This window comes from Triturus cristatus, chromosome 2_2, assembly GCF_964204655.1.
Source record: "Triturus cristatus chromosome 2_2, aTriCri1.1, whole genome shotgun sequence".
Classification (NCBI taxonomy): domain Eukaryota; kingdom Metazoa; phylum Chordata; class Amphibia; order Caudata; family Salamandridae; genus Triturus; species Triturus cristatus.
The window spans coordinates 334,477,888-334,494,063 of NC_140582.1; the positions used below are offsets into that span (position 1 = coordinate 334,477,888).

The following is a 16,176-nucleotide window of genomic DNA, read 5'->3' on the forward strand; positions in this document are numbered from 1 at the left end:
CAGGTTTTACAAAACGTCTCTCTACCAGATGCTTAAATGCCTTATCTATAGTACAGGCTCTGGAAAGAGCAACCTAGAAGTTACACATATAATTGCATATCTGCAGTAAGTACATTATTGTGCCTTGCAGCATCAATCTGGGCAACAGGCGTATTAACCAGTGCTTAATTTGAGCTGATGGTTTCCGGTGCTCAGCACTGGCACTTAATCATCAACACCAGGGCTTTTCATGAGCACCAGTTAAGGACACATTAATTTATGGGGAGATTAAGTTATTTGCCCAGAATCACAGGATGTTGAGCCGACGCCGAGCCTCAAACCGGGTTCCCCAGCTATGAAGTCGGCAGCTCTGGCCATTATGCCACATCCTCTCCCCACTTTCATGGTTAGCAGTTGGTTCTGTTTTAGGCGGCGCCCACAGCAGAAATGAGCTGGTGCAAGCTGCCTCCTGACGAGAGCCCCGGCAGTTTTTTTTTTTTACAAATTGACACTGGTATTAATGCAACAACCGATCAATCTAGAACTCATGACCTGCAAGTTTTGAACAGATCTCTGCAGCGGAGTCTCAAAACCCGGAGATCTCTAACTATGGGGGAAGTCTGTAACCTGCGAGCTGTAAATTGCAACCTGCAGCTTTCCGTTTTCCATTGCATCTACATACCTCACTCACCTAATAGCAGCCACCCGTAAACTCTTCTAATACAACACAGGGGAGCACATGCATCATTGTAAATACCGGTCACAAAGGGGCAGATTCGCAGAATCTGACCTGTTGCGACTGGTATTTTTGCACTTGGGCTGCACCAACCCAAATGCAATTTCGCAATTTAGGTAATCGCAAATTTTGCGATTACCTAAATTGCGAATGCATTTAGGGAATCGCAAGTTGCAATTCCCTAAATGCAATGCATAATGCACTCCAAAATTCCGATTACGCAATTTGGGATTGCAAATTACCATCAATTTAAAGTTGATGGTAATTTGCGAAACCTTTGAAAAACGCGCAAAAGTTTATTTTTCAAAGTGCCATGTTGCACACACACGCCCTTGGGCATGTGTGTTCGCAACATGTGATCAAGTGCCAATTTCAGGGGTGCATCAGGCTGGCCTTTTGGCCCCCTTGCACCCTTGAAATTGCATGCGCAATTTGCGAGTACCTATTTGGATGAATGAATGGGAAGCTAATCCTTAATTGCGAATCGCAATTTGCAATTCGCAATTAAGGAATATGTAGGAATCGCTAATATTTTAGCGAAACCTACATGCATAGGCAATTGCAATTCCATAATAATCTCAATTATGGAATTGCAATTGCCTACATTGATGCATGTGCCCCAGAGAGTCTTGAAAGTATTTGAAAGTCTTCTTTTTGCACCTTTCCCCCATTCTATATATGTGTGTCAATATAAGCATCTGAGATATGCAAATGAAATAGACAGTATTTGTACAGCACATTTAACGTGGACTACCTGGAAGCAGTAAATATCAAGGGTTACCCGCAGTGCTTAATTTGCAAAATGTTGTCACTCACAGTAAGGGGAGCCAGTGGTTAAACGTTGCTGACCAATTGCATAAGACATGGGGTCAGAAGCAAAAACTGAATGACCATTTAACAGACCAATGGATGAAAGCTGCTAACTCAAAGCTCATTTGTGTATCTACATAATTATTTTATTTAGGAATGTTTGAGGAAACAGGAGTCTGCGGGACAGCTAAAGCCATCTCGAAGGCCTGACCTAAAAATGAGGCTGGGGTGACTTATTCAATACCCCTGTCCAGGGAAGACATGGCTTGGCAGTTCGGCCTGGACTGTTCCCATGAGCCACAGGGTCAGACTGATTTGCATATGGCCATGTCTGAACTGGGGTGGCAGAGTGGGCTAAAGAATGGTGATGGATTAAACCCAGATTAGTTGACTGGGGGTGAGTGCTTGCAATATCCAACACTCCGTCCATCATTTCCTTTGGTTTTTGCTTTGTTCGCCATAAGTTGGCAGGGTATGCTCAGACGTGAGTCCCTTGCTCACTTTGCCACTGGATTCAAGCAAGCCTGGCTGAAGATGGCTGAAATGCCAGAAACCGGTCCTAGGAAGCTTGTTTCCGGTCCAGGGAAGACATGGCTTGGCAGTTCGGGCTGGACTGTTCCCATGAGCCACAGGGTCAGACTGATTTGCATATGGCCATGTCTGAACTGGGGTGGCAGAGTGGGCTAAAGAACGGTGATGGATTAAACCCAGATTAGTTGACTGGGGGTGAGTGCTTGCAATGTCCAACACTCCGTCCATCATTTCCTTTGGTTTTTGCTTTGTTCGCCATAAGTTGGCAGGGTATGCTCAGACGCGAGTCCCTTGCTCACTTTGCCACTGGATTCAAGCAAGCCTGGCTGAAGACGGCTGAAATGCCAGGAACCGGTCCTAGGAAGCTTGTTTCCGGTCCAGGGAAGACATGGCTTGGCAGTTCGGACTGGACTGTTCCCATGAGCCACAGGGTCAGACTAATTTGCATATGGCCATGTCTGAACTGGGGTGGCAGAGTGGGCTAAAGAACGGTGATGGATTAAACCCAGATTAGTTGACTGGGGGTGAGTGCTTGCAATGTCCAACACTCCGTCCATCATTTCCTTTGGTTTTTGCTTTGTTCGCCATAAGTTGGCAGGGTATGCTCAGACGTGAGTCCCTTGCTCACTTTGCCACTGGATTCAAGCAAGCCTGGCTGAAGACGGCTGAAATGCCAGAAACCGGTCCTAGGAAGCTTGTTTCCGGTCCAGGGAAGACATGGCTTGGCAGTTCGGGCTGGACTGTTCCCATGAGCCACAGGGTCAGACTGATTTGCATATGGCCATGTCTGAACTGGGGTGGCAGGGTGGGCTAAAGAACGGTGATGGATTAAACCCAGATTAGTTGATTGGGGGTGAGTGCTTGCAATGTCCAACACTCCGTCCATCATTTCCTTTGGTTTTTGCTTTGTTCGCCATAAGTTGGCAGGGTATGCTCAGACGTGAGTCTCTTGCTCACTTTGCCACTGGATTCAAGCAAGCCTGGCTGAAGACGGCTGAAATGCCAGAAACCGGTCCTAGGAAGCTTGTTTCCGGTCCAGGGAAGACATGGCTTGGCAGTTCGGGCTGGACTGTTCCCATGAGCCACAGGGTCAGACTGATTTGCATATGGCCATGTCTGAACTAGGGTGGCAGAGTGGGCTAAAGAACGGTGATGGATTAAACCCAGATTAGTTGACTGGGGGTGAGTGCTTGCAATGTCCAACACTCCGTCCATCATTTCCTTTGGTTTTTGCTTTGTTCGCCATAAGTTGGCAGGGTATGCTCAGACGTGAGTCCCTTGCTCACTTTGCCACTGGATTCAAGCAAGCCTGGCTGAAGACGGCTGAAATGCCAGAAACCGGTCCTAGGAAGCTTGTTTCCGGTCCAGGGAAGACATGGCTTGGCAGTTCGGGCTGGACTGTTCCCATGAGCCACAGGGTCAGACTGATTTGCATATGGCCATGTCTGAACTGGGGTGGCAGAGTGGGCTAAAGAACGGTGATGGATTAAACCCAGATTAGTTGACTTGGGGTGAGTGCTTGCAATGTCCAACACTCCGTCCATCATTTCCTTTGGTTTTTGCTTTGTTCGCCATAAGTTGGCAGGGTATGCTCAGACGTGAGTCCCTTGCTCACTTTGCCACTGGATTCAAGCAAGCCTGGCTGAAGACGGCTGAAATGCCAGAAACCGGTCCTAGGAAGCTTGTTTCCGGTCCAGGGAAGACATGGCTTGGCAGTTCGGGCTGGACTGTTCCCATGAGCCACAGGGTCAGACTGATTTGCATATGGCCATGTCTGAACTGGGGTGGCAGAGTGGGCTAAAGAACGGTGATGGATTAAACCCAGATTAGTTGACTGGGGGTGAGTGCTTGCAATGTCCAACACTCCGTCCATCATTTCCTTTGGTTTTTGCTTTGTTCGCCATAAGTTGGCAGGGTATGCTCAGACGTGAGTCCCTTGCTCACTTTGCCACTGGATTCAAGCAAGCCTGACTGCAGACGGCTGAAATGCCAGAAACCGGTCCTAGGAAGCTTGTTTCCGGTCCAGGGAAGACATGGCATGGCAGTTCGGGCTGGACTGTTCCCATGAGCCACAGGGTCAGACTGATTTGCATATGGCCATGTCTGAACTGGGGTGGCAGAGTGGGCTAAAGAACGGTGATGGATTAAACCCAGATTAGTTGACTGGGGGTGAGTGCTTGCAATGTCCAACACTCCGTCCATCATTTCCTTTGGTTTTTGCTTTGGGACAAGTAGAAAGGCATGGTAGCCTTTATTCAGAGGAAGGCAATGTGGTGGCAGATGTACGCATTCTCTATAAATTTTCTTTATACATATCATCATCTCATGTTAGGAGATAGACTTATAGTCAGTCTTGGTTTACCTTGGCATTTTGGTACTTGTAGTTTTGTCTCCTTAGAGATTATGAGCAACAGAATACATAGTCAAAGAAGAAGAATGCTTGAGATTTTAATGGGTAGCATTCTACAAAATTTCCAATTTAGCATGAATGTTAAACTTCTGTACTGGAAATAGGCTACAGAGTGTATGATGTAGAATGCTGGGCGGGACTACCTATGTTGCTGAGGAGGGACGGCAGCCAGATGCATCAGGGATGCTGAGTGGGTAAGCATGCGTGATGAAAGGTAATTAAAAACAATATACAATTGATTATTTTGTATGCAAGGGCATCCCGACAGCTACAAGCTCTTAGGCAGAAGCAACATAATTGCATAGGCAAGCAAATCTGGTAATTGCATTACATTCGCAGTTTATATTGCTGCCCCTTCCCAAGCCCTGTCCCTTGAAACCTGTGCTCAGTTTGGTGAACACCTGCTCTTCTCTCATCAGATTTAAAGGACTGAAATTCCATAGTAACCTGGGGTCAGATGTACTGAACCACAGGATTTGTGAACACATTATTGCAGCGGCGGCCGGCAAGGATCGTAGTTAGGGGGGACGGTTTGGGGGGGAGGTGGAAGGGAGGATGAGGGAGGTAGGGGGAGGATGCAAGAGGGGGGGGAGGACGCGGGGGAAGCAGCTATAAAAAAAAGAAATAAAATATAAAAACGTACCTTTTTGATGCTTCCTCGGCGCGTCTCTCCTCCGTAGTCCTTCCCTCGCTCGGTCACAGGAAGCACACCCAGGCTCCCACTCGGCCAATCACAACGCTGCCTTAGCAGGGTTGTGATTGGTCTGAGCACCGTGTTTCGGAGCTCAGAGGCTGATTGGAGGCCTGGGCATGTTCTCCACGTAGGCTGTAATGCAGCCTGCGTGGAGAACATGCAAAGTGTGCAAGACTCTTTTGGGCGGCCTGGGAGGGCCGTCCAAGCACTCATTGCACACTTTAGGAGGGTACTACCACTCCTCCCCTGCCCCGTCACCCAAAGCTGTGGGCGGAAGTAGGAAAAAATAAAATAACGGGAGTTATCATTTTATTTTCTCTGTGTTTCACAGCAAAAAAGCAGTGGGGCGATGCTCCTCCACCTTAGTGGAGAGGCCGATTGGGCAGTGTTCTATGCTTTCCAGCTCGCAAAATGGGTTATGCAAATCATTACGAATTTGCAACTGGGGGCGGGAGGGGGGGTGGTAGGGGAGTGGTGAACATGGTGTCCTGTCCATATTTTTGATTAAGAAAGGCATTTTTCAATGGTTTGTGAAGTAATTGTAGAAGCAAATCTTTGAAAGGTTCCTGACACCTAAGATGCAGTGAGTGATAACAGGTTGCTGACAGTTTCCCCTTTACTAAATATGGCAGGTAGGCATTTGAGGGAACAATGCATGCACTCCTGATATGTTCCCAAATGGGAAAAGTGTTAAACCCTTTGACGAACCGAACTGCAAAAAAAAAAGTAAAAAGATTCCCATTTGGGAACAGAAATGCAAGGTTGATGGTCTGTTGTCCTTTGCAGGTCACCATCCCTGCATTCACAACTCTTTGTAGTGTCACAAGTTGTGACCTGACTAATATTAATAATGAAGGTCATTTATGCGACCCCCTACAAATGTGCAATTTCACTGGCTTCTGAAGTGAACCAGACAATGAGTGTGTCTACTGTTGTCAAGCTATGGTGGTGGTTTTATGTATTAGGTAGATATCCGACCTCCTGGAACAGAATTAAGCAGAGTGTACTCAGCCTAAAAACCTACTTCCTTAGACTCCATTCTAGCAGTTAGTTTTCCTTTAAAAAAATTCCTGTAATCTGAACGAAACCAGAATTAGAACTTTCATAAGATTTCACTTGGGGACTGATTGCTCGGGACTTGAGCATGTGGACAAGGTGATGGAGCAGTGTGTGAACCTTTGCTTATAGTAACCATTGACTAGAATCTATCATGATCTCGTGACTGGAGGTAGAAGCCCTCAAATCACATACCAAACTAAGGAAACCAATCCATTTGGAAAAGGCAAATTCAATTAGGACTATTCTATTACGTAACATTATGGGAACTCTATTGCGTAACAGCGGTGCTCTTATTCCTACTTTTTTGAGGGCTGATTTTAGGAAAAACAAGTTTCCAAAATTAATGAAATCAGTGACATCACAAAAAGGAGGGCTTAGTTTTGGTTGTATATCACACACACCGCCACACTGAGACAGTGTTTTCAAAGGGGGTGCTTATATGAGGGAAACTCCTTCATCACTTGTAGGCAATGACCTGTCTAGCATACAACAGAAAATGCTACATTAAAAAGGAATTTATTTAACATTCAGATGTGTTTAGATTATGGTAGAAGCCGAGGGCAGAGTTTTCAAAGACTCACAACTAGAGTTTGTATAACACAGCCCTCACAGCTGCCAGTACTACCAAGTTCTTCCAGCTCTCTTGTTATATTCCATATAGGTACCATAATGTAGACCCAGGTAACTTCATAACCCTTCACCTATATTGTTCCCTACATTACACTTATAACGGTTTACAGGGACTGACCTTTTACCTGGATACAACACTGCATTCAGAACGCGGGGTTTCCCCAGTTTGAAATCTCATACATTCTGCATGAGGATTCTTGGAAACACAGGACTACCATCTCCTGTATAATATCTATGTATAAAGTTCATGCCCGTCGTCATCCTTAGTCCGACACAGTAATACAGCAAGGAAGGACCCCTGGGGAGACCCCTGGGTATATATACGTCACATCTTGCTAAGATAGGCAGAGGAGATCAGGAGGACACACTGATAAGAGATGCTGAGATTCCTACATGCAGACACTCCAGCTTACAAGGGTCTAAACATCCCTTGCGGGGTGTCCTGCTCGAGATCAAGATGAGGTCTCACAGTCTCTCACTTCAGGTAATGGGTTTGACTTTATCCTAGAGGGATTCTGGGCTTAAACACCAACACACATGCTAGGTACACTTAGGTACATTTAGTTAGGGAGACATCGTAGGAGTACGCATCTTTTTACTATCATGTACATCATGTACTTATATGTATTCATGACTATTGCAAGATGGTAGAGCTATACCATCCATTTACTTTCATAGTGCTTCTAATCCTGTATATATGTTACTGTCTAGCAGTTGTTGCAGCTCATCTATTTTACACCAGAATAAGAACTGTTCAATAAATAATAATTAAAAACACCCAGCCTGTTTATTCTGTGTATCTCTCTAAGACAGACTAAGTACGTACGAGTGACTGAGCAAAAAGTAGTATATTGTTTCCACGGTCCTGTGGGATCAGGGTTGTCATGTTCGATAGTTGCCAAGAACTATTCTCTCCTTGGTAACAGGAGTTTCTATTGGCACTGTGAGCTAGCTGATACAAAAGGTCAACATACCCGGTGGGGATGCTCAGAATCAGTCTGACACAAATCCAAAGTGTATGCTGTCCGAACGCGCAGATCCTGTATAGGTTGTATAGGAACTACATGACACTCTGGTATCCCTTCTCAGAGGTGAGACATAACAGGTACCTCTGCTGAGATCCAAACACTACAGGTCTTTCTATATCACAGGATAGCAGGGCCAGACTGGCTGTAGGGGGCACCAGGCGTTTCCCGGTGAGCCACCAGGGTGGCGGCCGGTTTTGAGCCCCTGGGGGGCCGTTTTTGTTACCTTGGGCCTGCAATATCAGCCCTCAGTAACAAAATCAGCCTATTGCAAACAGCTCATCTGCCCCCCCTCAACCGCCCCCCCCCCAGGGGGGACGGCATGGAAAAAGCACCATTCTTAAGAGTGAAAAGGGCTTCCAAGGCTCTTGGCTGTGAAAAGCTTTGATGTCAAGCTTTCCTGCAAAGGTAGAACCTGTTTGAAGATGCCGTATACAGACATGCAATAAAGACAATTTGAAAGACTTCCCCTGTCGCAGGATACATAGCGACTGCTATGTAGGTGCGCTAACTAATACCTTTGTGTTCCTCCTAACACCTTTAGGTTGACTAATGATTTTGAAAAATTGCCACCTATTTCTGGTTTCTGGGTCAGGAGATCCGGCACGTGTGTCTGAAGATCTGCAAAGAATCACATGGAGGAAATTGCTTCTAAGAAGAAGAACATCTTTGAAATGTTGAGAACCACAAACAGAAATGTGAAATGCCAATGCTTTGTACTGTTGGGGGGTAATTGGCACCCTTGAAGAAGGGATTTATTTTAATTTGTGAGCAAATGCTTTCATTGTATAAACTTAGATGTTTTCAATGGGAAGCTGGAACTCAGGCAGGAAAGAAAGGGAATTCAGGCAGGGCAGAACGACATCTGAACTGAGTGTGCGTGGCTAAAAATCAAATAAGGGGTGGTGCCAACACTTCAGGCAATAAGGCAGAGCTACCTCAGAGCCAATATAACAAAATGGAATAATAAACCAAGCTTTGTAAACATTATGGACAAACGTGATAAAGATTACAACAAATGGCTTTTTTGTGTGGAATTGACACATTAAAGGCTATGGTCAGTGATCTTTGGAAGGGGATTCAGTGCAATGAAAACTAAAAAGCATTTTCTGCTGATTTCAATATAAAGCACATTAGAACCATTTTTCGCAAAGTTATTTCAAGATAACACGTTTTGCCAATTATCACACAATTACTTCTGGGACAGGATAAAGTTATTCTGAAATATTTGTCACTGCAGGTCCAGGAAGGCGCTCTTGCCTGATGGTTGACCGAAGGCATGTTATAGCCTGTCCGTAAGGACATTCAGAATTTCTATGTTTGAGGCTGCACAAATGTGTGCATGTCTCCAAATATTGACCTTAGTGGGTTAACACTCCTGATGTTGGGGTGTGGGGTGTGTGACTAGCAAATCACCGGTTTGATTTTTAATTCACCTTCCCCTTGAGATTGAGTGAGTGGCAATTAGTGATCTATAGAACTGCTTCTTAATTACTCTGCCATGAATCTGCACTATACAGAATAAAACCAATATAGTTGTTGTTGGCACCTCACATTACGCAGTTCTCACACACATGAGATACACATCACCAAGACATATGCCGGCACCTTCAAATATAGAACGATGGATTTAACCCAGATCTCTTGACTGGGGGAGAATGTATGCATTGCCAGCATTCCGTCCATCATTTGTTTGTTGTAACGTTTTTCGCCCTAAGTGGGATGGGTATTCCCAGACGTGGGACCCGTGCTCACTACGCCACTGGAGTCAAGCTATCCTGGCTGATGACGGCTGATAGCCAGAAACCGGTCCTAGGATGCTTGATTCCGGTCCAGGGAAGACATGGCTTGGCAGTTCGGGCTGGACTGTTCCCATGAGGCACAGGGTCAAGACTGATTTGCATATGGCCATGTCTAAACTGGGGTGGTGTAGTGGGCAAAAGAACGATGGATTTAACCCAGATCTCTTGACTGGGGGAGAATGTATGCATTGCCAGCATTCCGTCCATCATTTGTTTGTTGTAACGGCACCTTCAAATAAGCACCTTAAAGATTTTTTTCGTTGTTCCAATCAGGAAGAAAAATCTTCCTTTCTGGCAATAACATGGCTTTTCCTGTCTATGCCAGAAATGGCTCCAACTGGCCAATTGGAGTTTAGATACAGCAACAGTAAAAGTCTCATTAAAATGCTTGAGTTCTAGAGGTGATGAGCAATAAATATCAAATCAAACTCTCCTCTATTGCTACAGATTCTTGGACCATATTTACTCCATGACCACATTCTCATTGCAAGAGACTTGCTATGCTTCAATCTGTCCTTTCCACGTTACAAAAGCAAGTACCCAGAGAGGAATAAGGGACAAGAGAATACCGTATAGTCTTTCTAGCTCCTAAGTCAGCGAGGTTATTCCAGATGATCATCGGTCTCAGGGGAGTCAATTTATGGATAGAGAAGATTCCCTTCAGAGTGAAGACTGATTTCAAAGGCTACATTCAGGATAATGATCAATCTCCTGGATGCTTACCTTCATATTCCATAGCTGTGTCACCAGACGTACTGGGGGTTGCCATCTGGACTTTACTCTGCGTCAAGAGTTTTTACCAACTTGGCAGCTCCCATTGGAGTTCTTCCCCCATCTTCAGAGTTGGAATATGTTCCATTATCTAGATGACTGGCTTCTAAATGAGCTCTTCGCTCTTGTCTGACGCTGCAAGGATTATTCTTGAATCTGACAAAACGCCAGACAGATCCATCTCGAAACAGAACTTTCATTGGAGCCCATTCCTGCACAGACCTAGATATGATTTATCTGCCTGCATTCAGAGCAGAAAGATTATGGACCAAAGTTCGGGGACATATGGTTTAAGGCAATAATGGTTTTGAATTTGGAAATCTTGCACTGGCTTATCTTGTCCTATCTTGTCCTGGCTGGCAGGAAAGGGACATTTTATAAGAAGTGGTCTTATTAAGCACTTCTCCTTTCAAAAGTATTCTCAAAATAAAAATTTCTTGTGGAATGAGTTTGCATTAGTCTTCTTTAAGTAAGATTTTGTTACTTTTCATCGACTGTCATCCTATAAAAAAAGCTGATATTCATAGTTGCCAAAATTTTCCATATTTTGTTTGATGCTTCAACCGGCTTTAGACAACCCTATTAATTCTGAGACCTGTAGTATTATAACTCTCATGGAAAATCCAAATCTACACATTTCACAATGGAAATTTTTCATATTAAACGTCAATCATTGCTAAAGGTATTACACATGACACGGCATCACTGATGCTGGGGATTTAGAGAAATCACTGTCTATGGTGTTATTTTTTAGTCATCATTTATTTCATAAACATTTATTTTCTCAGCTTCCATATCCAAAACTAAAACGCAGATGCAGGTTCTATCAGATCAGCTTGGTCTGTTTAATTTTTCTCATGTAGGTTGAGAGAGAAAGGTGATCAGACAGGAACAGGCCTGTGTCCAGTTACCTGTATGCTGCGCTTGACTTGTATTCACAACTTCACCTGCACCGCTTGGCCATCTCAACTGATGGGGAAAGAGAAGGGTATGTGACATAGTCTGAGGTACTGTCAGTGTTGGCCAGTAACTGTAAGGAATCTGGAGACTGACACAATGTCACTGCACACGTGTAATAAATTATTAAAGGTGAATAGTAGCATTTCTTTCTTATTACATGTATGTTCCGACACCAAAGAATGCATGTAATCAGAAAATAATTGCAGCATTTCTATATAAATTACAATCTCCCTTGCATGTTGTACACATATGTACAACATAGGGTGAAGCAAAAAATGCAGAGAGGGTTAATACAACTGATGCGTATTAGAATTTTCTTCTGCATTTGTTTACTTTGGAAACTAGAGAAATTGTGCAATTCAATGTATTCCATATACATATAGTTGCATTTATCTGTGCCAAACACACAAAAGTATAAGCCAGCATCCAAACATACACCTTTTTATAAAGGGGAAAGACCGGGTGACATGGAAGACTCCTTATTTTAAAATGGGACTTGTAATATGGAATGAATCACTTGGTTGCAGCACATCTCACTCCCTGCAGCAAAGTCTCTCTCTGGGCCAGTCTCAATGACTGCATTGACTTTGAGAGTGTCACTCCTGCCAACCATATTTTTTTAACACTTTTCTTGAACTTTCAGATGTATTACCACTGGGAGCTGAAGATTTTATCGAGTTGGTCTAACGTTCCCTAAAGCCCATCTCGGCAAAGATCTACTACTGTCCCCGCACACCAATTTCTTCCTTGAATTACTACAAACAGAGTTATTGAGAAGGTGTGGTACTGCCACTACCACCTTGCTATGCAGATGTCAGGAGTAATGTTGCTTTATTTAGGGTTATGGCTTTAGCTTGCAGTGTTCAACAGAGCTAACTGGAAGACACCAGCTGCCTTTGGTCTAGGTTCTTGCCATTAGCACAAACAAATTCAAATATCCTATCACTCGTTGGCTTTATGCTGGTCTGTAAAGATGTACAGTGCTCCGCAGCCTTTTGTCAAGGTTCGTGCTATAGAAATACCACATGTATATACAAATTGATACTCGCATTAAAGCGCCAGATTGGTGAACTGTGATATACCATGCAACTGGAGAATAAAAACGTATTCAGTAATGGCAATGTCAGGGCAGTTACAATTTCTTGGTCTACATAATTTAAAAAAAACTTGAGACAGTCAGAAAATGCAAGACAACTTTACACCCCTAATCTATAAATTTAATTCAAAATGTTCTAAAATTGATCAGCCACTTACCCACGCAGTTGCAGGATGGGAAATCATACTGAGTTTTCACCGGTGTGTCTAATAGGTTTTTGATGGGTGTGTCAAATAACGTAGAAGGTGACTCTAGAAAATTATTAAGGTATGAGCCTGATGTTTTCTTTGTTGGGGTTTTCTCAAAGGGGATCACAGATTGTTTAGCTAAACCTGGAACATAACCTTCAAATTCTGGAGCTTTGGCATGTGTAGTTAGTACTGTTACAGAGCCTGATGTTTCAACCTTAACATGCCTTGATGATTTACTTTTGAGACGCTTGTTATTGAACAGGGATTTGACCTGGAAATTTTTCACCTGCTCCTCCATCGTCTCAAGGATGCTCCTTTGATTCACATTGTCAGGGCCAAATGGCTGAATCTCTCGCTTAATCCTTCTCCGTTTTTTTTTTCCTGGGATCCGGGTAGCTGTAGGACTACTAAGAGATGGATGTGAGGTTGGCTCCACTTTTATGGGCATGAGCAAATTGTGGCATGTGTCATTTTGCTGCTCTATTTTGGGCAATAGAGGATTGCTAAGAGAAGGAAGTGGGCTTGGCTCCATTTTTATGGGCTTGAGTATATTGTGGAATGGTTCCTTCTGTCGCTCTAACTTGTGCATCACAGGATTGCTAAGAAAAGGATGCGAGTCTGGCTCCACTTTTATGGGTTTGAGAAGATGGTTATATGGCTCCTTCTTTTGCCGCTCCATCTTGTGCAACAGATGTGACCTCAGCACTGAATACTTTTTAGTAGAGTCTCCATTACTCATTGATGGATGGAAATGTCCTCTCTGGTCTGCTATAGAGGGTGGAGTTCCCCTGAATTGTGGCATGTGTCTATGTGGAATCTGAGCAGTTTGTTGGTTGGAAAGATCTTGACTCAGACTACAGTACTCTTGCTTTGGTTGGTGAGAATATTGTGATGAGGGGGCCTGGTCCTGCTTCTCTTTTTCTTGAGAGCTAGGATACTCAAGATTTGGGGCCAAGTTATTAGGATAGTGCTGCTTATGCTGGTTGTCTTGAGTTTTATTTAATGCAAACAGTTCACGAACTACAGCATGTTCCTTGCTCTCACTGTCTGAAGAGTAATGGTGTGCAGTATTGGCGTTCGTTTGTGGAACTGAACTGTAAGTGGATTGTTTGGTGCTATGATGTGATGAATAGTTTAGTGCAGTGCTGGGATTATGTGAATGTGATTGGTGTGGTTTTGTATACTGTTTTTCGATCTGAATGAATTCTTCCAATTTATTTTGACAGAAGGTGTTCGGCTCTCTTTTAATTTGTGTTATTTGGGGCTGGACTAGTGTGTGTGGAAAGGTTTCTGCTTGCTTCTCTCTGAAAATGTCTTGCTGATCCGGGGTTTGGGCAAACTGTTGACTTCGACAAATGGTCTGTGAATGTGGTGAAAAGTGGGCACGTCGGAATGACTCGGACTCTGCAGTTGGTGGATTTAAGTGCTGCTGTTTGAACTGAGAAGCCAAATCATGTTCCAGTCGCTGTCCATTCTGAGAATAATCTAAACACCACTGCTGGTTATGCTGCTGCACGCTGGACCTTGATGGAGAATCATCAGTTAGGCAATGGCCCTGCGGAGAAGGCTTTTGGAGCTGCATAGGTTGCTGAGCGGTATGTTGGTGTTGCATTGGTGACTCTTCGCCTTTGTAATTATGTTCCTGCTTATGAATGCGCTTCCTTGTTATGCCTTTCAGTGTACGAGGACTTCCTGTGCATGGTCTCAAGTGCGCTGGTTCATCTGCATGGGACTGAGACTGAGTAACTGATTTGAGTAAATCCTGTTCAGACATTGGGGGTGAGAACCTTTGCTGAAAAGAGCTGCTGCTTAGGTCTGCCCATCTTGGTTTCAGATGTGCATGTGAGGTCTGGTCCTTAGCATCAGCACTTGGCATCTTTTCCGTCTCAGGCAGGGGAGTGGACTCAGTTCGCAAACCAGCACCCCGACGATGTTGGTGCCCCTCTTCTGGTATGAGCAGTCTCTGCAGCAGCTGCTCTGGTGACCCTCTTAACCCATCTAAGCTTTCCAGTGCTGACAATGATGCAAGCATCAGCAGACCTTCATTGCTAAATGTATCCTGTAAACTGGACTGAAGACTCTGCGAATATTGTGGTACACCTGGACTCTGCGACTTTGGTCTATTCTGCCTCCCATCAGCACCATCCATTGCTTCGGAAAGATTCGCACCACTTTGGCTGGAATAGGAATAGTCTTTTGGGCACATACGGAGAATGCTATTCCTACCAGGCAATTGAGTGGTTTGCAAATCTTTCCGGAAAGCTGGATTTTGTTTGAAGACAGTATAGTTTCCCTCTGGGTACCCTGAAAGAGTGCCATTGCCATTGCTATTGCTTTGGATTTTCAGGTCAAGAACAGCATCACCAGCAAGGCTTTCTGTGGTAACCTGGCCCTCAGCTTCTTGCCCATTTTGGTACACTGCAGGCAACACATGCGAGTCATTATTTAGAGTCGGCATCGCACATGCTGAAGACTTGGTGGAATTCTCCATGCTGTAGACCCCAGAGTCCATAGTTGCTGGCACTTGTTGCAGGTCCGCTTGGCAGGTGGGAGTGGGAATACTCTGCCCTGAGGTATCGGCTGACTGCACGGTCATCTGAGACAACGGAGAATACAGGTTAACGGCATCCGTGTGAGGTGAGCTTTTCTGCATCGCACAGAACTTTCGCTCTCTGTCACAATGAGATAGTTTTTTTTGCAAAAGCTCATCGTTTGTAATTTCCTTGGAAGATGTGGAAACATTAGCACCATTAAACATTGTCATCCTTTTAACCTTAGAGTAGGAGAGGGAGTCACTATTGTAATTGAGGTGTTCACTCTCCTCATGAGTTTCTTCCTTGCAAGCGGGAGGGTTGGATCGACCACTGTTAAGTTTTGAGGACCTTCTGATGTTTGAGAATGAATTTTCCCCATTATGATTTCTCTCAGACGCAAAGATGTCGGCCTGCTGCTGCTTTTCCACCAGGTAACCATCTACCCCATTGATCGCTTTATGGCTCCGGACTTTTTTTATCTGCTTGGGGTCCGTCAGGCATGGGTCGCTTGAAATGCGCTTTATGCCACCATTTTGCATAGGCCTTGGACTCTCAATCTTCTCATGTGTAACATCCGGGCTGACGTAGTTCTTTTCACTTCTCTTCAAGTGACTGAAGCCATAGCTGTTTCCAAATGGGATGAATTTATTCTCGCCGTTGAGCTGAAGGTAGGTTTTCTCAACCGACCGTCCTCCATTCTGTAACTTCAGTGACCGAGTTTCTCTCTGGTACACACTAGGTGGATGCGCGAGGAGGAACGGACTCAGTCTACTGCCCTCAGGATGGGCAATGCTATCCTGTTCCATCTGGTCTGCTCCGGGGCCATCCACAAGGCTGCCCTCTCAACTTATCTGAAAGAAACAAAGAAAGAAGTTTGTTGTTATTGTATTGCTTCACATAATGTATGCCAATTTTCACATAACTTTATCATGATCATATCATGATCAT

At 44.5% G+C, this 16,176-nt stretch overlaps 1 protein-coding gene across 1 annotated transcript in view; it reads right to left on the reverse strand.

Annotated features, from left to right (window-relative positions):
* Positions 1-16,176, reverse strand: part of TET2 (tet methylcytosine dioxygenase 2) — a 214,681-nt gene that overhangs the window by 68,888 nt on the left and 129,617 nt on the right. Inside the window, exon 2 of the mRNA XM_085641414.1 lies at positions 12,662-16,079. Within this exon, the coding sequence (XP_085497540.1) occupies positions 12,662-16,034 (3,373 nt within the window). The 5' untranslated portion in view covers positions 16,035-16,079. The remainder of the gene's footprint in view (positions 1-12,661; positions 16,080-16,176) is intronic.